The 20899-nt window shown below is 46.2% G+C and overlaps 1 protein-coding gene and 1 long non-coding RNA gene across 2 annotated transcripts in view; one reads left to right on the forward strand and one right to left on the reverse strand.

Moving 5' to 3' along the window:
• The window catches only part of PLXNC1 (plexin C1), a 141810-nt gene that overhangs the window by 116451 nt on the left and 4460 nt on the right, over nt 1-20899 (forward strand). The window contains exons 22-28 of the mRNA XM_033427725.2: nt 1792-1969; nt 4223-4326; nt 14022-14076; nt 16498-16529; nt 16626-16733; nt 17803-17966; nt 19743-19890. Of these exons, the coding sequence (XP_033283616.1) occupies nt 1792-1969; nt 4223-4326; nt 14022-14076; nt 16498-16529; nt 16626-16733; nt 17803-17966; nt 19743-19890 (789 nt within the window). The remainder of the gene's footprint in view (nt 1-1791; nt 1970-4222; nt 4327-14021; nt 14077-16497; nt 16530-16625; nt 16734-17802; nt 17967-19742; nt 19891-20899) is intronic.
• Nucleotides 13054-16637, reverse strand: LOC117201159 (uncharacterized). The gene is made up of 2 exons (XR_004483130.2): nt 16446-16637; nt 13054-14248 (listed from the first exon to the last, which is right to left on the reverse strand). It is a non-coding gene; the product is annotated as an uncharacterized LOC117201159 (long non-coding RNA).

Consider the following 20899-nt stretch of genomic DNA (forward strand, 5'->3'; position numbering starts at 1 on the left):
CTTAGGTCCTATCTCCTGAGTCAGACACTGTTCTAGGCGCGACGTGATTAATTCAGTTCATCATCACGGGAACCCCGGGAGGCAGTTACGGTTGTTGTTCTGACTTTACAGGTGAGAAATCTGAGATACAGAGAGATTACCCAGCTAGTTAGCGGTGGGCTGGGATTGAACCCAGGAGTCTGACCCTGGAGCAGGTGCTCTGCCCCGTTCTCCTTCGGGCAGCTTGCTCTTTACTCTGATAGAGATACTGACCATGGAGTCAGGGTCCCAGCTGCTCAAGGCCGCCTGAGTCTGTTTCCACATGAAGGCATACTAGTACTAACAATAATCATAGTGATAAGTTATATGAAATAATAACATCCCTTTTATTATTACTGTTATCATTATCATCACCATCGAGCCTTTCCCAGCAGCCTGCCCCGTGCCAAGCCTTTGGCGTGTGTGATCTTATTTAATCTCGATAGAAACACTAGAGGCCAGGTACTGTTCTTTTTTTTTTTGTTTTTGCGGTACGCGGGCCTCTCACTGTTGTGGCCTCTCCCGTGGCGGAGTACAGGCTCCGGACGCGCAGGCTCAGTGGCCATGGCTCACGGGCCCAGCCGCTCCACGGCATGTGGGATCTTCCCTGACCGGGGCAGAAACTCGTGTCCCCTGCATCGGCAGGCGGACTCCCAACCACTGCGCCACCAGGGAAGCCCCAGGTACTATTCTTATACCCATTTTAAAGTTGAGTTAACCCTAAGGGTCCCCATTTTCCACATTATTTGTGTTTTCATTTTTTAAACATTTCCATTAGTTAATCATTTTACATTCCCTCACTGCAGCCAGGCTCAAACACACGAAATAATCGTGCATTTCACACCACACCCAGGTCCCTCTGGCTCCATGATTACCAGGGTGGCTTAGAATCTAAACTGTATGTTGTGCTAATTACAAAATACTCTCAGCACTTCCCTGAATCAGTTCCCCCAAGGATCCTGAGTATGTAACTTTGTTGTTTTAGATCGCTTTATTCTTACGCAAAGTAAACTTGAAATTGCTCTTAAATTCCTTTTGAAATATTCCCTAGTTCTGTGTTTTCACACATTCACCAAGGCCTTACTTCTCCCATTAGACTGATTCTGAGGTTTTGCTGTACTGGGAGAATGTTAACTGACAAAACCATAAGTAATGGCACTGAAATGTAATTAATGCAAGAATTATAGTACAGGGTGGGGATCTCAGTGTTTTAATGAGAGCTCAAGAAACTGCCTGTCTGAAGCAGTTGAAAGTGGAGGGGGAGAGGCACGTTACTGTAGTTAATGCTGCATATTATGAAGTGACCTCTTTGGCATGATCAATACGGAGACCTCATAACCTACTAGGACTCTGTGGTCCTGTAATTTAAAAGATAGTCACCAGTCTGCCCTCATCTACTGTGGAAGCTTTCCAATTTTTTTTCTTTTTTTGAGGATGAAATTAGAAATCACCGTTTTTAGAGTATTTATATATGTGTGTGTGTGTGTATATATATATATATATATATGCATATATATATATATATATTTTACTCTCAGATATATTTATTCAATGCTTGCTCTGTAATGAGAGTTTTACCTTTCTGTTTTCCTTTCCATTATCCCTGAAAAGAATGGATTATGGAAAGAAGATTAAAGTGGTATAATGCGATATGGTGTTTGCTAATGTGCTGTCAGAGGTATTAGTAGGACTCGCCAAGGTTTGTGTCTTTTATGAATGCCTTTCAGATTGCAATTATCTAATAGACTTGGAAACCTGTTTGTGTTCTTGCAGGCATTAACCGTCACCTTTGAAAAAATCCCAGAAAATGAGAGTGCAGATGTCTGTCGGAATATTTCAGTCAACGTTCTTGATTGTGATACCATAGGTCAAGCCAAGGAGAAGATTTTCCAAGCATTCCTAAGCAAAAACGGCTCTCCTTACGGACTTCAGCTGAATGAAATTGGTCTTGGTAAGGTGATACGGGAGCTGTTTTGTCCCAATCCCCTGATGAGCATCCTTTCCACCTTCCCTCCTTCCTGGCCCCCCGCATGTAAGCTCTGTTTGGTGAAGCTTACTAGCCTGGGTTGTTCCCAAAGGGCATGTCTAGAGGCCAGGAGACTGCATGGTTCTCCCACAGGTATCATGACTCCTTTTCCTAGGAAGCAGGATCCTTCAAAGATGCTGTTTTATTTTTTGTTTTTTCTTCAATATTATGTTTGTAAATCAGATTCATGAGATTGCTAACCCTGAGACCAAATGAATTCACCTTGCACCAAGAAGTACAGAAAGGTGTCAACCTCAGGCCCTCTGTACGTGTTGTATTTCACATTGGCATTTGATTTGTTTGTTGTGACACTGAGTGTGTCATTAGCGGGTGGCTCAGACTCTGGGTGTGAAGGCTAGAAAGGTCATCTTCCTCTCTGCTAATCACATCCTGCATTAAGTATAGTCTCCATCCTCCCCCAACATGAAACAGCATCTGCTCTGAATTCATTTTCGGGCTCTATTGGTATACTGCAAAGGCGAGCATATGCGTGAGCGAGCTAACAGGGCTTCACTTCACTCAAATGTTCATCAACATTTTAAAGTTGAGCTCCACGCAGCCCTCCCAGGAGACTGTCGTGGGATTTTATAGCCGATAATGGGACAGGAAAAAAGAGTAAAATCGCCAACAGTGACAGACAGCATAACAAGGTTCATCTCTCTTCCATGTACAGTTGTAGCCTCCACTAAGCAGGCAATTAAAATCATCCCACCGGGCCCTCTAAGTCAGACTCTCTGCTGAAAGGCCATTGCGAGAAGCCTGGGGGTGGGGTCCGGCACGTTTGAGTGAAACCATGCAAATGTGTAGCAACCCCAAGACCTGGCTTCAAGGAAAGCAAGGCCACTAATGCACCTCTCAGCCACCTCTCTTCTGCTTCCTTCGGTTGGCTGGACTATTGGGCACTTCAAGACCATGTGAGCTCATTTGGGTAGACGCAGGGGCAAAGGGCAGCCCCGGCCAGGAAACCATGATGTGACCCAGGGCCATCAACTTCCTTGCCCTGAGCCTACGTCTCGAAGTATTGCTCTGACTACCAAGGAGGTGGCCGCTTGGAGCCGAGGACTATGGGAAAACGGCCCGGTGACCTCAGTCCTGCCACTGCCTGGTCCGTAGTATCATCCTCACACCATCCAGGGTTTGTGCCCATCAGGTGTTCCTGGCCTCCAATGTAGCAGAGGCAGGGAGCAGGACAAGCCCGCTAGAAGCTTCCCGTTACAGTCTGATGGCAAATGGCTTCTTCATGTCTACTCATCTTCCAAACTACCTCCACGGCTAGCCCCAGAAAACTAAGGCAAAGCCTTAGAAACCAGCCATAAATTGTGTTAAAATCCAATACGAGAAGCAGCTGTGCTGAGACCTCTTATAGCAGAGGCTCACAAACTCCAATGCCCAGAGGGGCAGGAAGTATTATAAATAAGGGGTGTCAGCCCACCTGGGATAATGGGAAGTGGTGGGACCCGACTTAACTGGGGAAAGACACCTGCCACGTAAGGGGGCAGTGCTACTTAGCTTCAGCCCATGATTGCCACGGGGGGCCGGTGTGGTCAGTGTTACCAGATGATCCAGTTTTTTAAAAGAGAAATCACAGATCCTAATTTTTATGTGCAATCTTCCAGTCTTTAAATGTTGGTGCTGAATTGACATTAGAATAGTAATAAATGAAACATGGTGCAGGTTCACAACAAGAAAAAAACCCACATCCATGGGCCACATTCTGACCCTAGGGCACAAGTTGGCAACGTCTGTAAAGGAGTTGAAGCCCATGGCGTTGGCATACGAGCCCACCAGCGCACCGCACACGGGGACCGACGGAAGATAGTTCCCAGAGCACCTGCTTGTGAACACAGAGGTGTGGGCATACAAGTTTGCTTTTGGAATTTTCTGAAGAGCTGAGTCTCTCTGAGGATGCCTTATTTTGTGTTCCTTTGGCTTTATTTCCAGGCTTGGCCTCAGAGTAAAAGCTTCAGGGAAAAGTGGTCTTACACGTCAGAGCCCTAAACACAAAACAAAACCGAAGTCAGGCTACCAGTCTGGCTGATATGTCTTCCAAACCACTTTATTTGTTGTAGCTAGTTAGCAACATAAATAATAATTGCAAAAGTGACAGCGTAGCATTTTACGTTCCTCACTGTCATGTTAAAAGAGAACAACATGCTCTTTCTTTTTTTTTATTCCCAGAGCTTCAAGTGGGCACACGACACAAAGAGCTTCTGGATATCGACAGCTCCTCTGTGATTCTTGAAGATGGAATAACCAAGCTAAATACCATTGGCCACTACGAGGTAGGAAAAGATTTAGCACCCACCAGCTCCTTCCTCATCCCCAACCCTAACCGGATTAGATCATCTCCAGGACCACATACATTCTTATTACAAGACTCTCACCCAATTTCTGGAATCATTTGCAGGTTGCTTATTTCTGGGTCAGAAGTTTTCCTTAGTTGCTCGTGCTCTGCTCATTTCCCGGTACCCCCTCTCCCAGAGCTGCGATTTTCATGTAACCCAGTCACTCTCCATCCTGCGGTTTAGGTCGGAAACTTCACCCTTACCAGATTCTCTGGCCTGTTCAGTGGAAGGGGTGCTGTTCAGCTTGACACTGAACAGAGCCTGTAAAAGTTCTAAGTTGCACTGCTGTTCATCATTGACCCAGTGAACTTTGTGTAGGGTCCTTGGTTTCTGAAGAAGATCTCCATTTCCTGTTTGTTTGAAACATTCAGCGATGCCTCCTTGGCCTCTGACCCACATGCTGGGTGAGTGTTGAGGTGGGTGAGGGGAGTACGTGAGCTGTCAGAGAGCTGAGTGCCCGAGAAGCCTGCCCAGAACCAGAGAGGGGACGCAGGGCAGGTTTCGGAACACTCCGGCAGACTGGGAGTCATTCAGCAACATTATCAAATCTTTGTTGAGTATCTACTCTGCACTAAGAGCTGGGGCTGCACGCAAGAGGAGCAAAGGCCAAGTCTCTGACCTCACGGAGCCTATGGCCCTGGAGAGAAGGGGTGGAAAGGGAAGAGGAGACGAGGAGTAAGGCAACACCTTACTACTACTAATACTAGCACTGTTACTACAACACGGTGCGATAGTGCTGTGACTCAGAGCATCCGAGAAGGCTTCCTGCAGGAAGCAGTGACTCAGCTGAGACCTGAAGAGTGAGGAGAACTTAACCAGGCCAGCGTACCCAGCAGGGAAGGGAGTGCATGCTGCTTCTTCTGCAGTAAGACTTTTAGACTGGCTAGAACTTGAGAGGGACAGGGGTAGCAGTGAGAACCAATAACAGCCAGTGTTTACGGAGCCCCTACGCTGTGTCAGGTGCTGGCCTCTGCCTTTCCCTTTATTTCAGCTCATTCTATCCACAGCGGTCCTACGAGACAGGGACTATTACTAACCTGCTTTATAGATGGGTACACCGAGGCTCGGGGAGGCTTACTAATAGCTAGTCCGTGGCAGAGGCAAGATTGGGATCCAGATTGTTGGGCTCTAGGGTCCACGGCTTAACCAGTACCTGCCGTGGTTTCTCACGGAAGAAGGCCGGAGAAGTGGGGAGGGAGGGGAGAAGGGGACCGTGCAGGCCCAGCAGCTTCTTCAGGAGTCTGGATTTTATCCCCAGCACAGTGGAAAGCCATTGGGAGATCTTAAACAGGGGAGATTTGCGTCTCAGAAAATGACTGTGGCTGTGCGTGGAACATGGATATAAGAGGTGCAAACCTGGAAACAGGGAGACTCGTTAGAAGAACCTCAGGTGAGAAATGATGTTGACCAGGAATGACACAGTGGCCCTGGAGATGGAGCCAAGCAGATGGGCAGAAAGTGGACACCATGAGCTGTGTGGCTGGGAGAGAGACTGCGGCAGGGGAGGGGTCAGGAAGGCATGGGGCTGGCTGGGCAGATGCACAGGTGCTCTTGCGGAGACGGAGAAGACAGGGGAGTGGCTTCCCAGGCCCCTTGGAGAGTAGGCGCCCCGCCTTTCATGGCTCTAAGTCCCAGGGAGATGTGTCTGCACCAAGAAGGTGTTTGGGGCCTGCCCGGCTTTCCCCTCACCCAGAAAGAAGCTGAGGCTTCTCCTTGGGCAGAGCTTCCTGGACGGCAGCCGGGAACAGAGGGCACCGCAGCCTCGGGCTCCTCGGCTGAACGGGTCTCAGAGCCGGTTTGGAAATAGTGGCTTTGGGTGACCCGTGGGTGGGTGCTGCCCCTGCAGCCTTTGCTGGAGGGCACCAAGCAGAGAACGTGGCAGGTTAACAACTTGCTCCTGTGTTCCCCCTTCTGCAGCTTAGACTTTCCAACCTTGGGATCATCTTGCCGAGAGCTGTCGAGCTTAGCCTTTGGAGTTTATAAAAATCCCCAGGGAACTTTCTGAAAGTATGTATTCCTGTCGGCGGGCCACATTCGGAGAAGCAGTGCCCCAGAGGAAATATAATGGATGGAAGGAGTCAGAGGTGGAAGTGCCTAGGAGAGGGGGCTTGTTATGGCATCAGTCTGAAGTTCAGAGTTGCAGCCCGGCCGCAGTCTCCTCCTCTCCCTGTATCTGGGGAGCGAGCTTGTCTTGGCAAGCCTGGCAGAAACACAGCCACAAATGCCCTCCTTTCGCGTCTTGACTAATGTGCTGGCGTTGCTCAGCTGTGCAGGGAGGGCTGGACCACCCTGGTCAGGCTTCTCAGCGTCCCCTGGCAACTGTGTGGCATGGGGTGGGCCCCAAAGGAAGGGGGTGTGGCCACTCACTGGCATTAATAGGGAAAGGCAGGCCAAGACACTCCAGCAGGGAGAACGAAGAACCACCACCGCCGTCTGCAAGGCAAGAAGGGGAAGACTGTCAGGGGAGATAGGACATCAGTCTTCACTGGAGACATCAGCTGCACTAGACACCTATCTGCTTAAGGATGATAATGAAATTAATCCGGCCTGTAGTCACTTCCCATCCAAATGATTTATTGGCCTCATACCCTAGCATTGCCACATGGTGGTAATAAATGACAAGACTAGGACACAAGGGCTTAAAGGATTCTCCTTATGTTGAAAAAGCTAAGCCGTAAGGCAAATAAACGCAGAGAGCTTGAAGGAAACTGGGGAGGTCATCGGCGCCGTGCTCTCTGTGCCTGGACCATCTCAAATGCCCTGGTTTTCAAAGACTGCTTGAACAAAAGCGTCCAGCACCACCCTCGGCCGCCTAAATCTGTGCTCCATTTGGCAGCACCCCTGCACAATCAAAATTTGGAGTAATTTGACAGGGCTGAGCCGAAGCTCGCTTTTGCCCCTTTTTCATTAAAGAAAAATCTCCTCAAACACATTTCCCTCCAAAGAGACAGGATGCTAATTATCACTCTTATTCATTTACTAAAGCGCTCTAGTTTGAGTCACTGTAGGTGCTTGAAAGTGAAAAACTATATTTCAGTTAAAAATAGGGTCTAACTCAGAGTTCTAAGTGATTAAGACTCACCTCCCTCCAATTAGCCCAAATTAGTTAGGTTTTAAAGTTAATCTTTAGTGACGGCCAGTTCCTCCTACTGTCTAAACAAAGTCCCCTCTGCTGGAGTGTGAGCCTCTCTCTTCTTGCCTTGTTCTGTCCTTAGGGCAAATAGAGTGTAGCTGGTCTGCTCTGAATGATTTACTGTCTGTATATTTGAAGAACAGGTTTCTAGAGGGGATCTGAAGGCACAGCAAAAACATAGCATCTCATGGACCAGATTGCCAGCAATGCCCTGTCACCAGCAGGATGGCATCCTTGCCAACCCTGGGCGTCGGCACAGTTGCTCTCCACAATGATGACAGTGGCAGCTGGTACCCAGCACTTGTCGTGTGCATAAGCGTGATTCACGTTGACACAACCTGTGATGAAGGTGCTTTGATTACCCTCATTCTCCATCAGATGAGCATGGAAGAGGACAGATTTCTGCTCCAGTCTCATTCTGTCCCGTGCAGACAAGGCGTAAAGCCGATGCCTTTACAAACACGTGAAGCCAGAGGCGTTTTCTCCACCATAAAGAACTCCGCCCTGGTGCTTCCTTAACCGGCCACCTCTGTGTGTGTGTTCCCTGTGAAGGGAACTGTGCTGTGCTCTGGAGCTGACGAGATCAGTTGTGTGTGTCTGTGTGCGTGTATAGAGGGTGTGGGGATGCTTGCCCGATGGGACTGAAGCAGGGTGGCTTCTCCCAGTCCAGGCTTTCTGCACCTGCCCCGCCGTGTGCCCTCTTGCTGGACCATGTTATTGCACCCACACGCAGCTGTGGGGTAGCATCAAGTGTGCAGGACAGGTGTTGTGTCCGGCAGGAAATGTTCTCTACAGATCACACTTCTCGTTCTGAGCTGTGAGGTTTTGAGGGCAGAAAATACGTTTAACCACCGTGTCATTGAAGCATATTCCTCCTAACGGGAGCGCACCGGTGCCCAAGTGGTCACTTCTAACGCCAAAGTTGTCATTCACATGACATTTAAAGCTCATAGAAATGTTCCAAAGGGTCTGCTTGGGTAAAGTCAGTGGTTCTTCAGGTCAGGTGTCTCATCTGTGACTCTAAGGGGCTTGGACTGTCTCTAAAGGGCTCTTACAGCATGAATGACTTCAGATTCGCATTTACTAGACACATGGAGTGCTTCCTGTATACTGGGCACTGTTTTAGAAGCTTTTACCAAGAGTAAGTCCTTTAGTCCTTTGTATAGCCCAGTGAGGTAGACACTGTCATTATTCCCATTCTGAGGCCCAGGGAGGCTGAGAAACTTGGCCTTGCTCCCATGCTCTCCTCAGTGACGGCCCGAGGCTGGAAGCAGATGAAAAAGGAATTGCGCAGAGACCATGGCTCTGCTCAGGACCACAGGGATAACCTTGCTCAGAGCCAGCCTTGCAGCTTGTGCTCCTAGCCTCTGACGCAGCCTGGCTGGAGAGCTTATGAGAAATTCTGGTAGTTACCTTCTGTGATGTCAAAATTAAAAGGGCAACCTCTTTTCAAATCTTATGATGAATCTCACGTCTGTGAGTTTATCAAAATGCTTCCGTCTAATCCTACTCTGACATCCTTTAAGGCCAATATTCCTTGAAGGCGACAGTAGTTACCTTCTTTCAGAAGGGAGGCCTCTTTCAGGCATCCAAGAGCTGACAGCTCCAGCCCAAAAAACGCCTGGGGAGCTCAGGTTCCCAATCGCCTGCACACTGGTGGAGGCCAAGCTCCCTCCCTGAGACTAGCTCAGGGTTCCAGCAGTCCTCAAAGGGGTGTTTGCTTCTGGCCCAAGGCTAATTCCAGGCACACAAGAGAGAAGCAGGAGCTGTATTGTCATTTTCACTAGTTTCAAGAATCCTTCAGAGCTCTGTCCTGGGTGTCAGGAACATCCTGGGTGATTTGATGTGTCTGTTGAGAATGTTCTGATGGGCCCCTTCCAAACAGTCCGATGAGCACCGAGCCTCCTTTTCTGAAGAACTGAGCAAGGTTATCCCTCTGGCCCTGAAGAAGAAAATAGATTCCTTTTTCATCTGCCTCCAGCCTTGGGGTGTCAGTGAGAAGAGCTAAGGGGAAGGCGGGGAGAGCAGTATTGATGAGTGGTTGCTGGGACAACACGAGTTGAATAGGATTCTGTTTTCACAAAATACCATTTTAGGAATGAGAGATACCAGTAAGGGTTTCCACATGGTGCTTTGTATTGACTATTGTGTTTTTAGACTTCAGGAAAAAGCATCATGGTATTTCAGACCCTATTCATAATTTTCCATAAAATTCTTAGGCTAAAGTTCCAGCTTTCCTCTTGGGCTCAGTCATTTGAAATGGCCAATATCTGACCATTTTTTACTTACAAAAATGGCAGTTTCATCAGGTTAAGTTCAACCTTCCATTTCTAGAAAATCTGTTTTTATGGCATAATCTTCAACTTGTGGCATAAAGATAGTATTTTACCACAAAGAAGTCCCGCCTTTACTTGCAAATGGTTTGGAGGATATGTAGCTTCTGTTTGTTTTTAATAAATTTGTTTTTATTTTTGGCTGCGTTGGGACTTTGTTGCCGCACGCGGGCTTTCTCTAGTTGCGGCGAGCGGGGGCTACTCTTCATTGCAGTGCGCAGGCTTCTCACTACGGTGGCTTCTCTTGTTGTGGAGCACAGGTTCTAGGTGCGCGGGCTTCAGTAGTTGTGACACGCAGGCTCAGTTGTTGTGGCTCGCGGTCTCTAGAGTGCAGGCTCAGTAGCTGTGGCGCACGGGCTTAATCGCTTTGCGGCATGTGGGATCTTCCTGGACCAGGGATCAAACCCGTGTCCCCTGCATTGGCAGGCGGATTCTTAACCACTGTGCCCCCAGGGAAGTCCATAGCTTCTGTTTATTTCAGGAGCAACTTTAAATTGATGACATGGGTCCATCTCTCCCTTTGTGGTCACAACTCATAATTCTGATGGTGGAAAAGTCTGCAGTCCTCTCCACCTCTTTCCAGCACGGGCCAGCCATCACTGGAGGGGTGTGGCCTCGTCGTCGTTTTGAATCTTGCAGCATCATGAGACTGGAAGGAATTGAATTTGAAATTGCCTGTGTGCCAGTTCTGCTCTGGGCTGGAGAAACATTCCTGCCACAGATCCATCTAGTGACATTAATCTTTCGTTGATTTAATTTGGTTTTCATTCTTAAAGTAGGGGCCAAGAGGACGCTCCCTGCCTCACGGGAGTACAGGAGGATTAATGATCCACTCTTAGGAAAGCATTTGGAGCTCCTCAAATGGAACAAACAGCATCATAGTTTTAACACTTCGGATTCTGTGGCACTTTTCAAAAAGGCATTTCTGTCCTTAACTGAGCAGCAGCTGACTTTTGTGCCAAACAGAAAATGGAGACCTCTCCCCCCACAAACATCTGTAAATAAACTAGTTTTCTGCCTTTACAACAATGTTAAAGTGTCACGCGGGGGAAAAATGTTCCAGCCCTAGAGCAGCTGTGAAAGTTAGCAATACGCTTGCACACATACATGCTCAAACACACACACAACTCAGCCGCTAATAAAATGCTTTTACACTTGCTCTCAGGAGATGATTTCAGAGTAAAATTTCCCCGGTACAGGCTGCGTGTGCGCTGTCTTAATGCCCGAGCGCTGTGTCAGCAGCGAGTCGTTGCCAGCTCTTGAAAAGACGTTTGAACTCTTGGCTGTGCTCCTCCTTGGAAGGTCCGTCCGTGGTGTCTGGGACTATAAAGCAAGGGTGCTTGCTTCTGGAGAAACAAAGCATCTGACAGTAGCAGAGTATTGGCTTACACTCATCAGGGTCCATTTGGGATTCATTCTTTGACAATTACCCAGAATGAATCACCAGCTTCCTTTTTTAAAAAGGTATTTATTGGCTTAGAAACAGAGCATATCCAGCTCTTCATGGGGAGGAATTCTGTAACTACGTTCAAACGTTCTCATAAACTCGGCGTCTGAGTATTGCTAGGGGGGTGCCTGCACAGAGCGTTTACTTTAATTGCATCAAATATGGAGGAGAGCTGACACATCAGCCAACAGGGTCGCTCAGTGAATGGCTCAAGGGGAGAAGAGAGGACGTTTGGTGATAATGGCAGAGTCCAGGAGCTCAATAAGAGTTTAGAATCCGTGCTCGAGACACTTTGCAGAGGCCAGAGGGCCCCTGCCAGCCCCTGCCCAGAGCCCCCTCCCTACAAGATGTCCCGAACACCAGGAGTTGGAGGCCTCTGGCCTATACTTGGTGGCTGGCTGGACACGGCTGGCTGGACCCTGTACTCAGGGGCCCCCTCTAGGGCTGGCTCTCGTGCGTGTTCCTTCCTCTGTGGGGACAACCTGCAAGGGATTAGGCTTTAATCCTTTGGTGTTTGCTGGACAGGTTTGTACATTCTGATAACCGGTGTGCTGCAGGCCAGAAGAGAAATTCTAAGGTTCTACTTTTTTCCAAGCGGAGGGAGGCCAGGTCCAAATTAATATTAGAATTCAGAGCAGCCTTCGCGCTTTCAAGTGCGATGTTCAGAAATGACAGGGTTAATCTTTTCAGCCACATCCCAGAATGAAGGTGAAGATATGTGTATCCCTGACCTGCCTCTTCTTATGGCCCATTTGTCTTACATTTTTGTGGACCAGCCCCTCAAAACAGTTTACTCCTCCCAGGAAGCAAGGCCTGCTCTCTTGTCTCTCAGCATCTAGTCCCCCTTGGCCTGAAGAGGCCTTCTTCCCCTGGTTGGGTGTGGGGAAGGGGTGCACAAAAGGCCATTGGGGCCCGGCTTCCACGGTCCCAAAAAGCCTCAGATGAGAACTCTTGACCTTATCTCCAAAAGAGGCTACACATTGGTGTTGAAATTGTGTGTCAGTGCGGTAAAAGCATTTATTTGTCAAATGCGTACATTTAAAATCTGTGACAGTTTTTTAACAGCTGTGTTGAGATATAATTTATATACCACAAAGGTCACCTCTTCAAAGTGTACAATTCAGTGGTTCTTGGAACATTTGTGGAGTTGTGCAATCATCACCACAGTCTAATTTTAGAACATTTTCATCAACTCAAATAGAAACCCTGAACTCATTAAGCGTCATTCCTCATTCTTCCAACTCCTGTTTTAGGCAACTAGTAACCTACCTTCTGTTTGTATACATTTGCCTATTCTGTACAGAATTGGATCTTTTGTGCCTGGTTTCTTTCCCTTAGCAATGTTTTTGAGGTCCATTCATGTAGCATGTGTCAATACTTCTTTCCTTTTATTGTACAGCAGTTTTTTTGTAGTGTATTCATTCAGCAGAATAATAGTAATTTAAAAAGGATGAACTACTGGTCGCTGCAACACCACAGATGAACACTGTAGACCTTATATGGACCCCATGCTGAATGATTCCATTTACATGAAGTTCAAGAACAGATAAAACTAATCAATGGCAATGGAAGTCAGAAAAGTGATTACCCCTGGCTGAAGATGGGGTGCTTATTGATTGAGAAGCACAATAGGGGTACTTCTTGGGACCTTGAAATATAATTTTATATCTTGATGTGGGCGGTGGTTACACAGTATGTACTTAAGTGAACGTTCTTGAGCTGTACACTTAATATTAGCACTTTCCTGTAAGTCATGTTTCAATTTTAAAGTTTTTATTTAAAAGTACATGCAATTTTATGATTTTTACAAGATTCTTTTAAAAAATAAGAAATACCTGCAGAAAAGAAAACAAATTGTAAGTGTACTACTGGATGAATTATCATAAAGTGAGCCTATCTTATTTATAACTTCCACTCAGATCAAGAAACAGAGCACTGTGGGCACCACAGAAGCTCCCTCCTGGACGTTCCTAATCACCACCCCCCTTCTCTTCTCCAAACAGTTAAATCGTAGTTTCGACTGTTTTAGCTAAATGTGAACGGAATCCCACGGTATGCGTTCCATTTTGTCAGGCTTCTTTGGCTCACCGTTAATCACTGTGAGGTTCATGCATGTGGCATGTAGCAGTAATTTGCTCACTTTCATTGTTTTATCATAGCCTGTTTTATGAATATACCCCAAATTATTTATTCATTCTACTGTTGATGGTTATTTCCAGTACGGGGTGTTTACAAAGTTTATCTCAGGATATGTACAGGTGTATACCTAGATGTGAAACTGCTCTGTTACCAGTTTATAGGTTTTTGAAAACTTGTTTCAGCATTTCTTAATATAGTAGTAACCCCCAAAATGAAAACGGCCCGAACATCTCCTGTCCCCTAGAAGCTGAGGTGCCTCCCAGCACAGCTGGGTCCTCCCCTGGTCCAGGGCTGGCCCACCTCCTATTGGCCCCACAGCATCCTTTGAGCACTTGCCTCCCTGCATCTCATGGCCTCGGTCTGCCACCTTCACAGGACCGCAGACTCTTTGAGGGCAGAGACAGTGTCTTGCTTATCATTATAGCCCCAGCCTCCAGTGCCCAAAACATAGGAATTCTTAATAAATATTTGATAGAATAAGTGAGAGAATGTAAGATCCACCCAGCCATCTAATTCCTGGGTAAAGTTGAGAAATACATCAAATTTTGAAAACTCACCTATTTTTTATCTTTGCTTTCAGATATCAAATGGATCCTCTATAAAAGTTTTTAAGAAGATAGCGAATTTTACTTCAGGTAACAGACATAATGCTATTAACCTTTTGTTCTCACCCCACTTTATAAAGCATCACTTTTTGCCTCTCTCGGATGTACTGTCACAAAGATGAGATTGAGTGGTTGCCAGGTAATTCTCTGAGAGAGTGGAGGAAAGCGTTTAGATCTGTTTCTGGTCCTAAGAATGTGAAACCTGCAAAGAGGGGGACAGGAAACTGTAAACAGTGGTTACCCCGGCTGCCCGACACTGAGGAAGTTGCTGTCATTAACCACCCTAAGCTCAGGGCAGAATCTTAGCCATTGTAACTCTTTTCCAGCTCCTCAGTAGGATGGGGGCTAACCGAGGGGATCCCCCTGGTAAGCTGAGAGAAGCCTGCAGATTATCACACAGCCCTGGAAGCTCTGAACACACAAGATAATTCACTTAGCCCAAATCTCCTAGTGACAGACCAACTACAGAGGGGGCTTTGTGAAAAATTACTAGGCCAGTCTCTGAACTCTCTTCTACCTCCCCGCCAGCCTTGGGGCAGGAAAACACTGTGACAGTGCCTTGAGGAAATCCCTAGGTCCAGGTTCCAGGTTTGTCTCCAGAGAAATTATATCCACGCAAGTCAGTCAGTCCTCAGCCCCCAGAAAGGTTCTGGGTCTCACCAGCAGGACCTGTTCACACACACAGCTGGAGGTGGGACTTTCTGATTCCTGGATTCAGTGCTAGGAGCAGCCTGGTAGGTCCCAACATCTGGTGAGTGCAAATGAAGAATGCAGGGCTCCCAATTAAATAGGATAACTTGGTAGGTTGTAGGACACCCTGTGGGGAACCCTGCCCACCCCACATTCCCCCATCCATCATTACGTCAGGCTATAGTGAGAAACCACCTTGCAGAAGGCGGCTATCTTTCTGGTCTAGGGGGATTGGTGTCTTTGTGCTGTTAATAAGTGCAAGAGCTGTGTATTTTAGGCTTTAATGACTGGCTTTTTGAGAGCTTGTTATTTAGAGATCTTGCATTTGGATCACTTAATGGGACTTCAAGGCAGTCAAAAACACCTCTGCTTCCTCCCTGTCCAATCCAGTGGACACTGGATCACCCTCCAAACCCTTGCCCCTCTGTCCTTTCATCACCCACTGCGTGACAGTCCCAACCCAGCCCTGGATGAACCCAACTTCTCACCTTTCCCGACCCTACAGCCGGGCAGCCACAGGGGAAAGGCCCACGACAGCACAGCTGGAGTCACAGTAAATTCCCGTCTTGACCAGGACCCTCCACATAGCCTGTTCCCCCCGGTGCTTCTGCTTCTCGAAGCAACCGACTGTGTTCTCCATAATCCCACCTTCTCTCCTCGAAGCTCTGACCCCCCACTGCTCCCCTGACTATCAGCAGATGACTTCACCCAGTGCTTCACAGAGAAAACAGAAATCAGAATTCCCTCAACAGTGTGCACTAACCCTGCCTCCCTGCCTCTGCCATTCCCTCCTCCTTGCTCCCCTGACATTCCAGGGCTGCCCTTCCTCCCAGCAAGGCCTGTCTCTCACCTGGGCTTTGGATCCCACCCTCCTTTCCGACCTTCTGAGCATTCCTACGCCACCACCAGTGATCTCTCCTCTCACCTGCACTTGCTTTCCTTCACTCGCTACTGTATTTTTCCACAAGCATTTCAAGGTATTCTAGTCTCTAATCTTCAAAACAAAAAACCAAGTGCTTTAATCCTTCCCTTCCCTGCATTTGCCACTCCCTTCACAACCTCGTTTCTTCCCAGAGTGTCCTCACTCTGTGCTGCTCTCCCACCTGCTCTATGACCTCCGCCTTGCTGCCCTTCTCTCAGATCCGAGATCGCCTTCTCTCCCACCACAGGGCCTTTGTACCCATTCTCCTCCCCCATTGGCCTGGCTCATTATCCATTCATTTAGGTTCAGTCCCGACATCCCTTCCTCAGAGAACCTCCCAGGCTAGGTTCGTCTCTTGTTACATACTTTCCTAGCATATAATTCTTCTCCACAGTTCTTATCACAAGGATATGAATTAAATAATTGTGTAATTAGTAAGTCTCTCTCATTGGCTAGGATGTGAGTTCCATTAGGTGAGAGCTAGGTCTGTCTTATTCATTGCTGTTTGCCTAGTAGCCCCTGGCACACAGTAGGTGCCCCAGCTCTAGCTGACCTGAACCTCTCCTACCCCACCCTCAAGTGATCGGTCAGCCTGTTCCAGGGACAGGGAACCTGCTTCCCACTCCAGTCCCTGGCCCATCCTGTCTTCAATAATGTTCTTAAGGTCTTAAGACACAGCAAGGAGGTGAGGGGGGGGAGTGTAGCTATGAAGAGCTCAAGTAGGAGGGCTCAAGTAACCTCTTCTGTTTATAGCACAAATGGGGCATCTTATGAGAAGGCCAGTTACCGTGGCTGTTGTTTTAATGGACTGTTTCTCTCCCTCTTTCTGTGGCGTTCAGATGTGGAATACTCAGAAGACCACTGCCATTTGGTGAGTTCAAGCTTTCTTGTGCTCCTGCTGAAGCGGATGCCTTCTGCAGCACGAACGGTCTCCTTGGGTAATGCTTCTACTCTGTCTTCCCTTTAGATTTTACCAGATTCGGAAGCATTCCAAGATGTGCAGGGAAAGAGACATCGAGGGAAGCACAAGTTCAAAGTTAAAGAAATGTATCTGACAAAGCTGCTGTCGACCAAGGTAAACTCACTGTTCTGGGAGCGCTTTTACGGCTACCTTGGGGGTGTATGATGTGTTTGACTTCATTTCCACTGAAGTGTGAAAATGCTACAAATCCCTTGTGCCTTCTAGCAAAGCAAAATGAAAGTTTGAATTGTAAACACTTCCTACCCCCTTCTTCTTCTGTTTTTACAAACTGCACAGATAAAGCACTTTACAAATTTCCACCATAACATCTTCAGTCAGGGATTTAATATTGTTCCCAGTCCCTTTACCCACCATTGCACTATTGTTATATTTTTAGGTGGACAGCATGATTATTCCTTTTTGTTTACTTGTTATTATAGGTGAGCAATAAAACTCCCTCTTTGAATTGCAAATAAAACGAAGAGGGGGGAGGTCATTTTAAAACTAAGAATTCTGTTCACATATAAAAGTGTCAGGTATGAAAGCCCATGGAATACCAAATTGGGAGCAAATTTTACTTTATCTGGCTTTTAGTGGGATTAATGGAAGTCTGTGGTGATCCTTTTTTTTTTTTTTCTGAAATGACTCGCAATGTAAATGCTATTATCTAGTGGGTAGAGGACAGCCAGAGCCTCTTGATTTTCTCATCTGTCCCACAGAGCTCTGCCTATTTTGTTTTAGTAAAACACTCAAATGCTTTGGAAAGTACACAGTAAAACCCTATGATGGAAATACATGCAACAGGAAGAGTTCTGGCAACCGAGCAATACCACTTGAGTTTTTCTAGGCTGAACGTAATAAAAGCCAATCGTCTGGGGCTTCTTGGTTTATGTATACAGACCTCCAACTTACATTTCAACTGCTAGAGATGTCTAAGGTAGCCTCCCTGTTGACTAAACAGTGTTATCAGCAAGAAGCTTATGAAGCAGATCTAAACCTGGGCATGGATTTTCAGGACCTTTGTCTAATACTGTGAGTGTTGGCCTCATTTGACGATTTTACATACTTTCTCTTCAGCTTGTTTTTCTCTGTTTTGTAACTTAGATTTCATTTTTCATCGTGTTTTCAAAACCACCACCCTATGTTTTTAAATCTTCCAAGTCTGATGTGCTCTGTCTTTCAGGTGGCAATTCACTCTGTGCTCGAAAAACTTTTTAGAAGCATTTGGAGTTTACCCAACAGCAGAGCCCCGTTTGCTATAAAATACTTTTTTGACTTTTTGGATGCCCAGGCTGAAAGCAAAAAAATCACAGATCCTGATGTTGTACATATTTGGAAAACAAACAGGTGGGAACAAACAGTAGGTGATTACTGTTTTCAAGAACCTGGGTCAGAATCTTAACTAAAAGAAGGGCATGGATGGTTACAGAAGGATTCATTTATCCCTAGCTTAGAGTTTTTTGGCTTGGTAAGCTATCATGTCAAAGCAGTTTCTTGTTGTTACTATTTTTAAACAATAAACAAAACCATTCCTGTGCTGAGACTCCTAGTCTTTAGGACAAAGAAAATAATTATCTTTAAACAAGTTTAGCTTGACCAGTAAAAGATGAGAAATTAATATTTTGTGGTTTTATCATACAATTTTCCATTAGAGAAGACTCTTAAATTTGTCCCTCAGAGAATTACTCTTTGCGGTTTCCAAGCTGTCTATTTTGTATAGAAATTTCTCCTTTTATTTGATCAAATGCCATGAGACTTAGTCAAAGGGGTGTATTTTGTTTTGTTTTTTAATACTTTAAGCTGAGGCGAGGCATCCAAATTAAAATTTCTCCTCAGTAAAGAAACATGGCTCATTACCTCTAACTGAAATACTCTGTGCATGAGGTGAATGAGAGTTAGTTATGATGTAACAGAACTTCTCAGTGCAGCCTCAAGCCCTTCTAAGCATTGGGGTGAAGCCAGACCATTTTAAGTAAGTGTTAAAAGCTCCAGGTCTATCCTAAGTCTCTACTCTGGCTCCCTCCCTCCCTTTGTTCTAGCCCCTCCTTCCCAGGCCCTGCTTCTCCCACACCAGGCTCCGGTGCTGCAGGCGACAATTTCACTGTGAAGACAGCAGCACACGAGCAGGGGCACTAGTCAGGACAGGAGAGCTACTGAGAGGCCCAGCAGCCCATATGATGGAGGGAATTAGCTAGGCCACAGGACCCTGAGTGACTTCCAAGTTCATATGCAAATATCTGAGTACCGACTGTATACCAAGTACTGTTTGTTAGGTGTTGGAGATAAAGTAATAGACAGAAATCCGTGTTCTTACAGTGCTTGCATTTTAACAGGTAAATTGTGGTATGTTAGAAGTCGATTAGTGCAGTGCACAGAGTGGGGAAAAAAGGACAGAGACAGGATAGGTGGTCAGAGGGCTCAGGAGATGACATTTGGATCAGGTCTTCAAAGAGGGCACAAACCATGGGGCCGTCTGGGGCAAGACCGTTTCAGAAAGACGGACAAAAGCAAAGTCCTGAGGCACAAGCCTGCCTGGTATGCATGAAGAAGAGGAGTGACGAGGCCAGTGGAGTTGGGGCGAGTAAGGTGAAGAGTAGTAGATGAGGGCCCAGGCCTAGGTCATGCAGGGGTTTTCTCCAGAGAGGGGTGGAGAGCCACAGAGGGTTTGGAACAGAGGAGACACAGGACCTGATTCTGCTAGTACCTGTGGGAGAATTAACTTTTGGGAACTGGGGGGTAATAATCTAGGTGAGAGATGACAGTGGCTTAGGCCAGGGTGTAGCACTTAGAGGGGGTGAGAAGAGGTCAGGTTCTAGAGATCTGATGAGACGTTCTCATTGGTAACCATTAGCTAATATAATCTGGAACTTTTTGTGGAGAAAATTCTTGTCTTGTCAAGGGCCACTTTCAGACTTCTCCAGTCCTCCCTTTCAGTAGCTCTGACAGTTTAACCCTTTCTTGTGCTGAGTGACGCTGCCATCTGTTGCTTGGTATATTTGGCAAAGCAGACTTGCATACTTCAATGACAAGGACAAAAACACCCGTTTACAAACTGTGATAAACAGAGCATCTGCCTCATATGAATGGCTGTATTTGAAGAGAGATTTCTCTCTTTTGGAACAGCCTCCCTCTTCGCTTCTGGGTAAATATCCTGAAGAACCCTCAGTTTGTCTTTGACATTAAGAAGACACCACACATAGATGGCTGTTTGTCAGTGATCGCCCAGGCGTTCATGGACGCGTTCTCCCTCACAGAGCAGCAACTTGGAAAGGTAAGGCCCAGCTTTAGGATTTCCTGTATGTATGTCTGTCTTCCTCGTAAACATTCAAATAATAAACCATACCAGCTAAAAAGAAAGTCAGTGATAGTCACTGAAAATTTGCTTTTCTTCAAAAAATCTCTCATTTATTTCATTTATTTCTATTTTTAACCTAGTTTAAGTGAAAACCAAAATAGATCATCTCCACCCTACTGCAGACTCCGCCTGTGAAAACCTTTTGTTTTTGTTTCCTAGAAAAATCGTCTACAGGCACTAATAAACTATGAACCCAAAGTATGAAACTATTGAAATTTGCCTAAATTAATTCCATCTGAATATACCTAAAAGCGTCTATTTGAATACAACAGATTTCTGATGGGGAAGAAAATCTTGCCTGAGATTTCTAATACCTCTAGTTTGTCAGTTTACAATCAAATCAATATTGTAATAACACCCTGAAAGGAATTCAAGGCAAAGATCAGGATGAGGCATTCTGTGCTCTGGGGAAACTGGCAGAACTGGCCCTCAGTTAGATATTTTCAAGAGAAAATTTTATGAACTCAGTTTCTTGAATCTTCCCATACTTAGTTAATGGTTTTAGTGCATTTCTAAGATATCTGTTCCTCACAAATAGCAGTAAACTTCAACCAAGATGTGCATTTGACTGCACATCCCCCTTCCCTCAGATCACATATACAGGCCTCCCCCCCTTACCTCTTCAAACAGTGCTCACAGCTTTCTGAGAGGCTATCTCCTGGGTCATAATCCTCAGGTTGGCCCGAATACATTTTTCCATTTCTTTCTTAGATTGACTATTTATTAATTTTTCTTTGACAGTATATGTTAATTTTGTCAAAATTATAACTTTTAAAAACAAATCTTCATTTAAATTTTAATATCACTGTTAAAATTACTTAAAAACATTCAAACTGCCAGGGAATTTTTGCAAAATGAGACATCAGAGCCACCAATACTAATGACCATGCTCTTTCCTGAGGACACTGGAAGATCTTTATAATCA

The sequence above is a fragment of the Orcinus orca genome, chromosome 11, assembly GCF_937001465.1.
Source record: "Orcinus orca chromosome 11, mOrcOrc1.1, whole genome shotgun sequence".
In the NCBI taxonomy this organism is placed as follows: Eukaryota; Metazoa; Chordata; class Mammalia; order Artiodactyla; family Delphinidae; genus Orcinus; species Orcinus orca.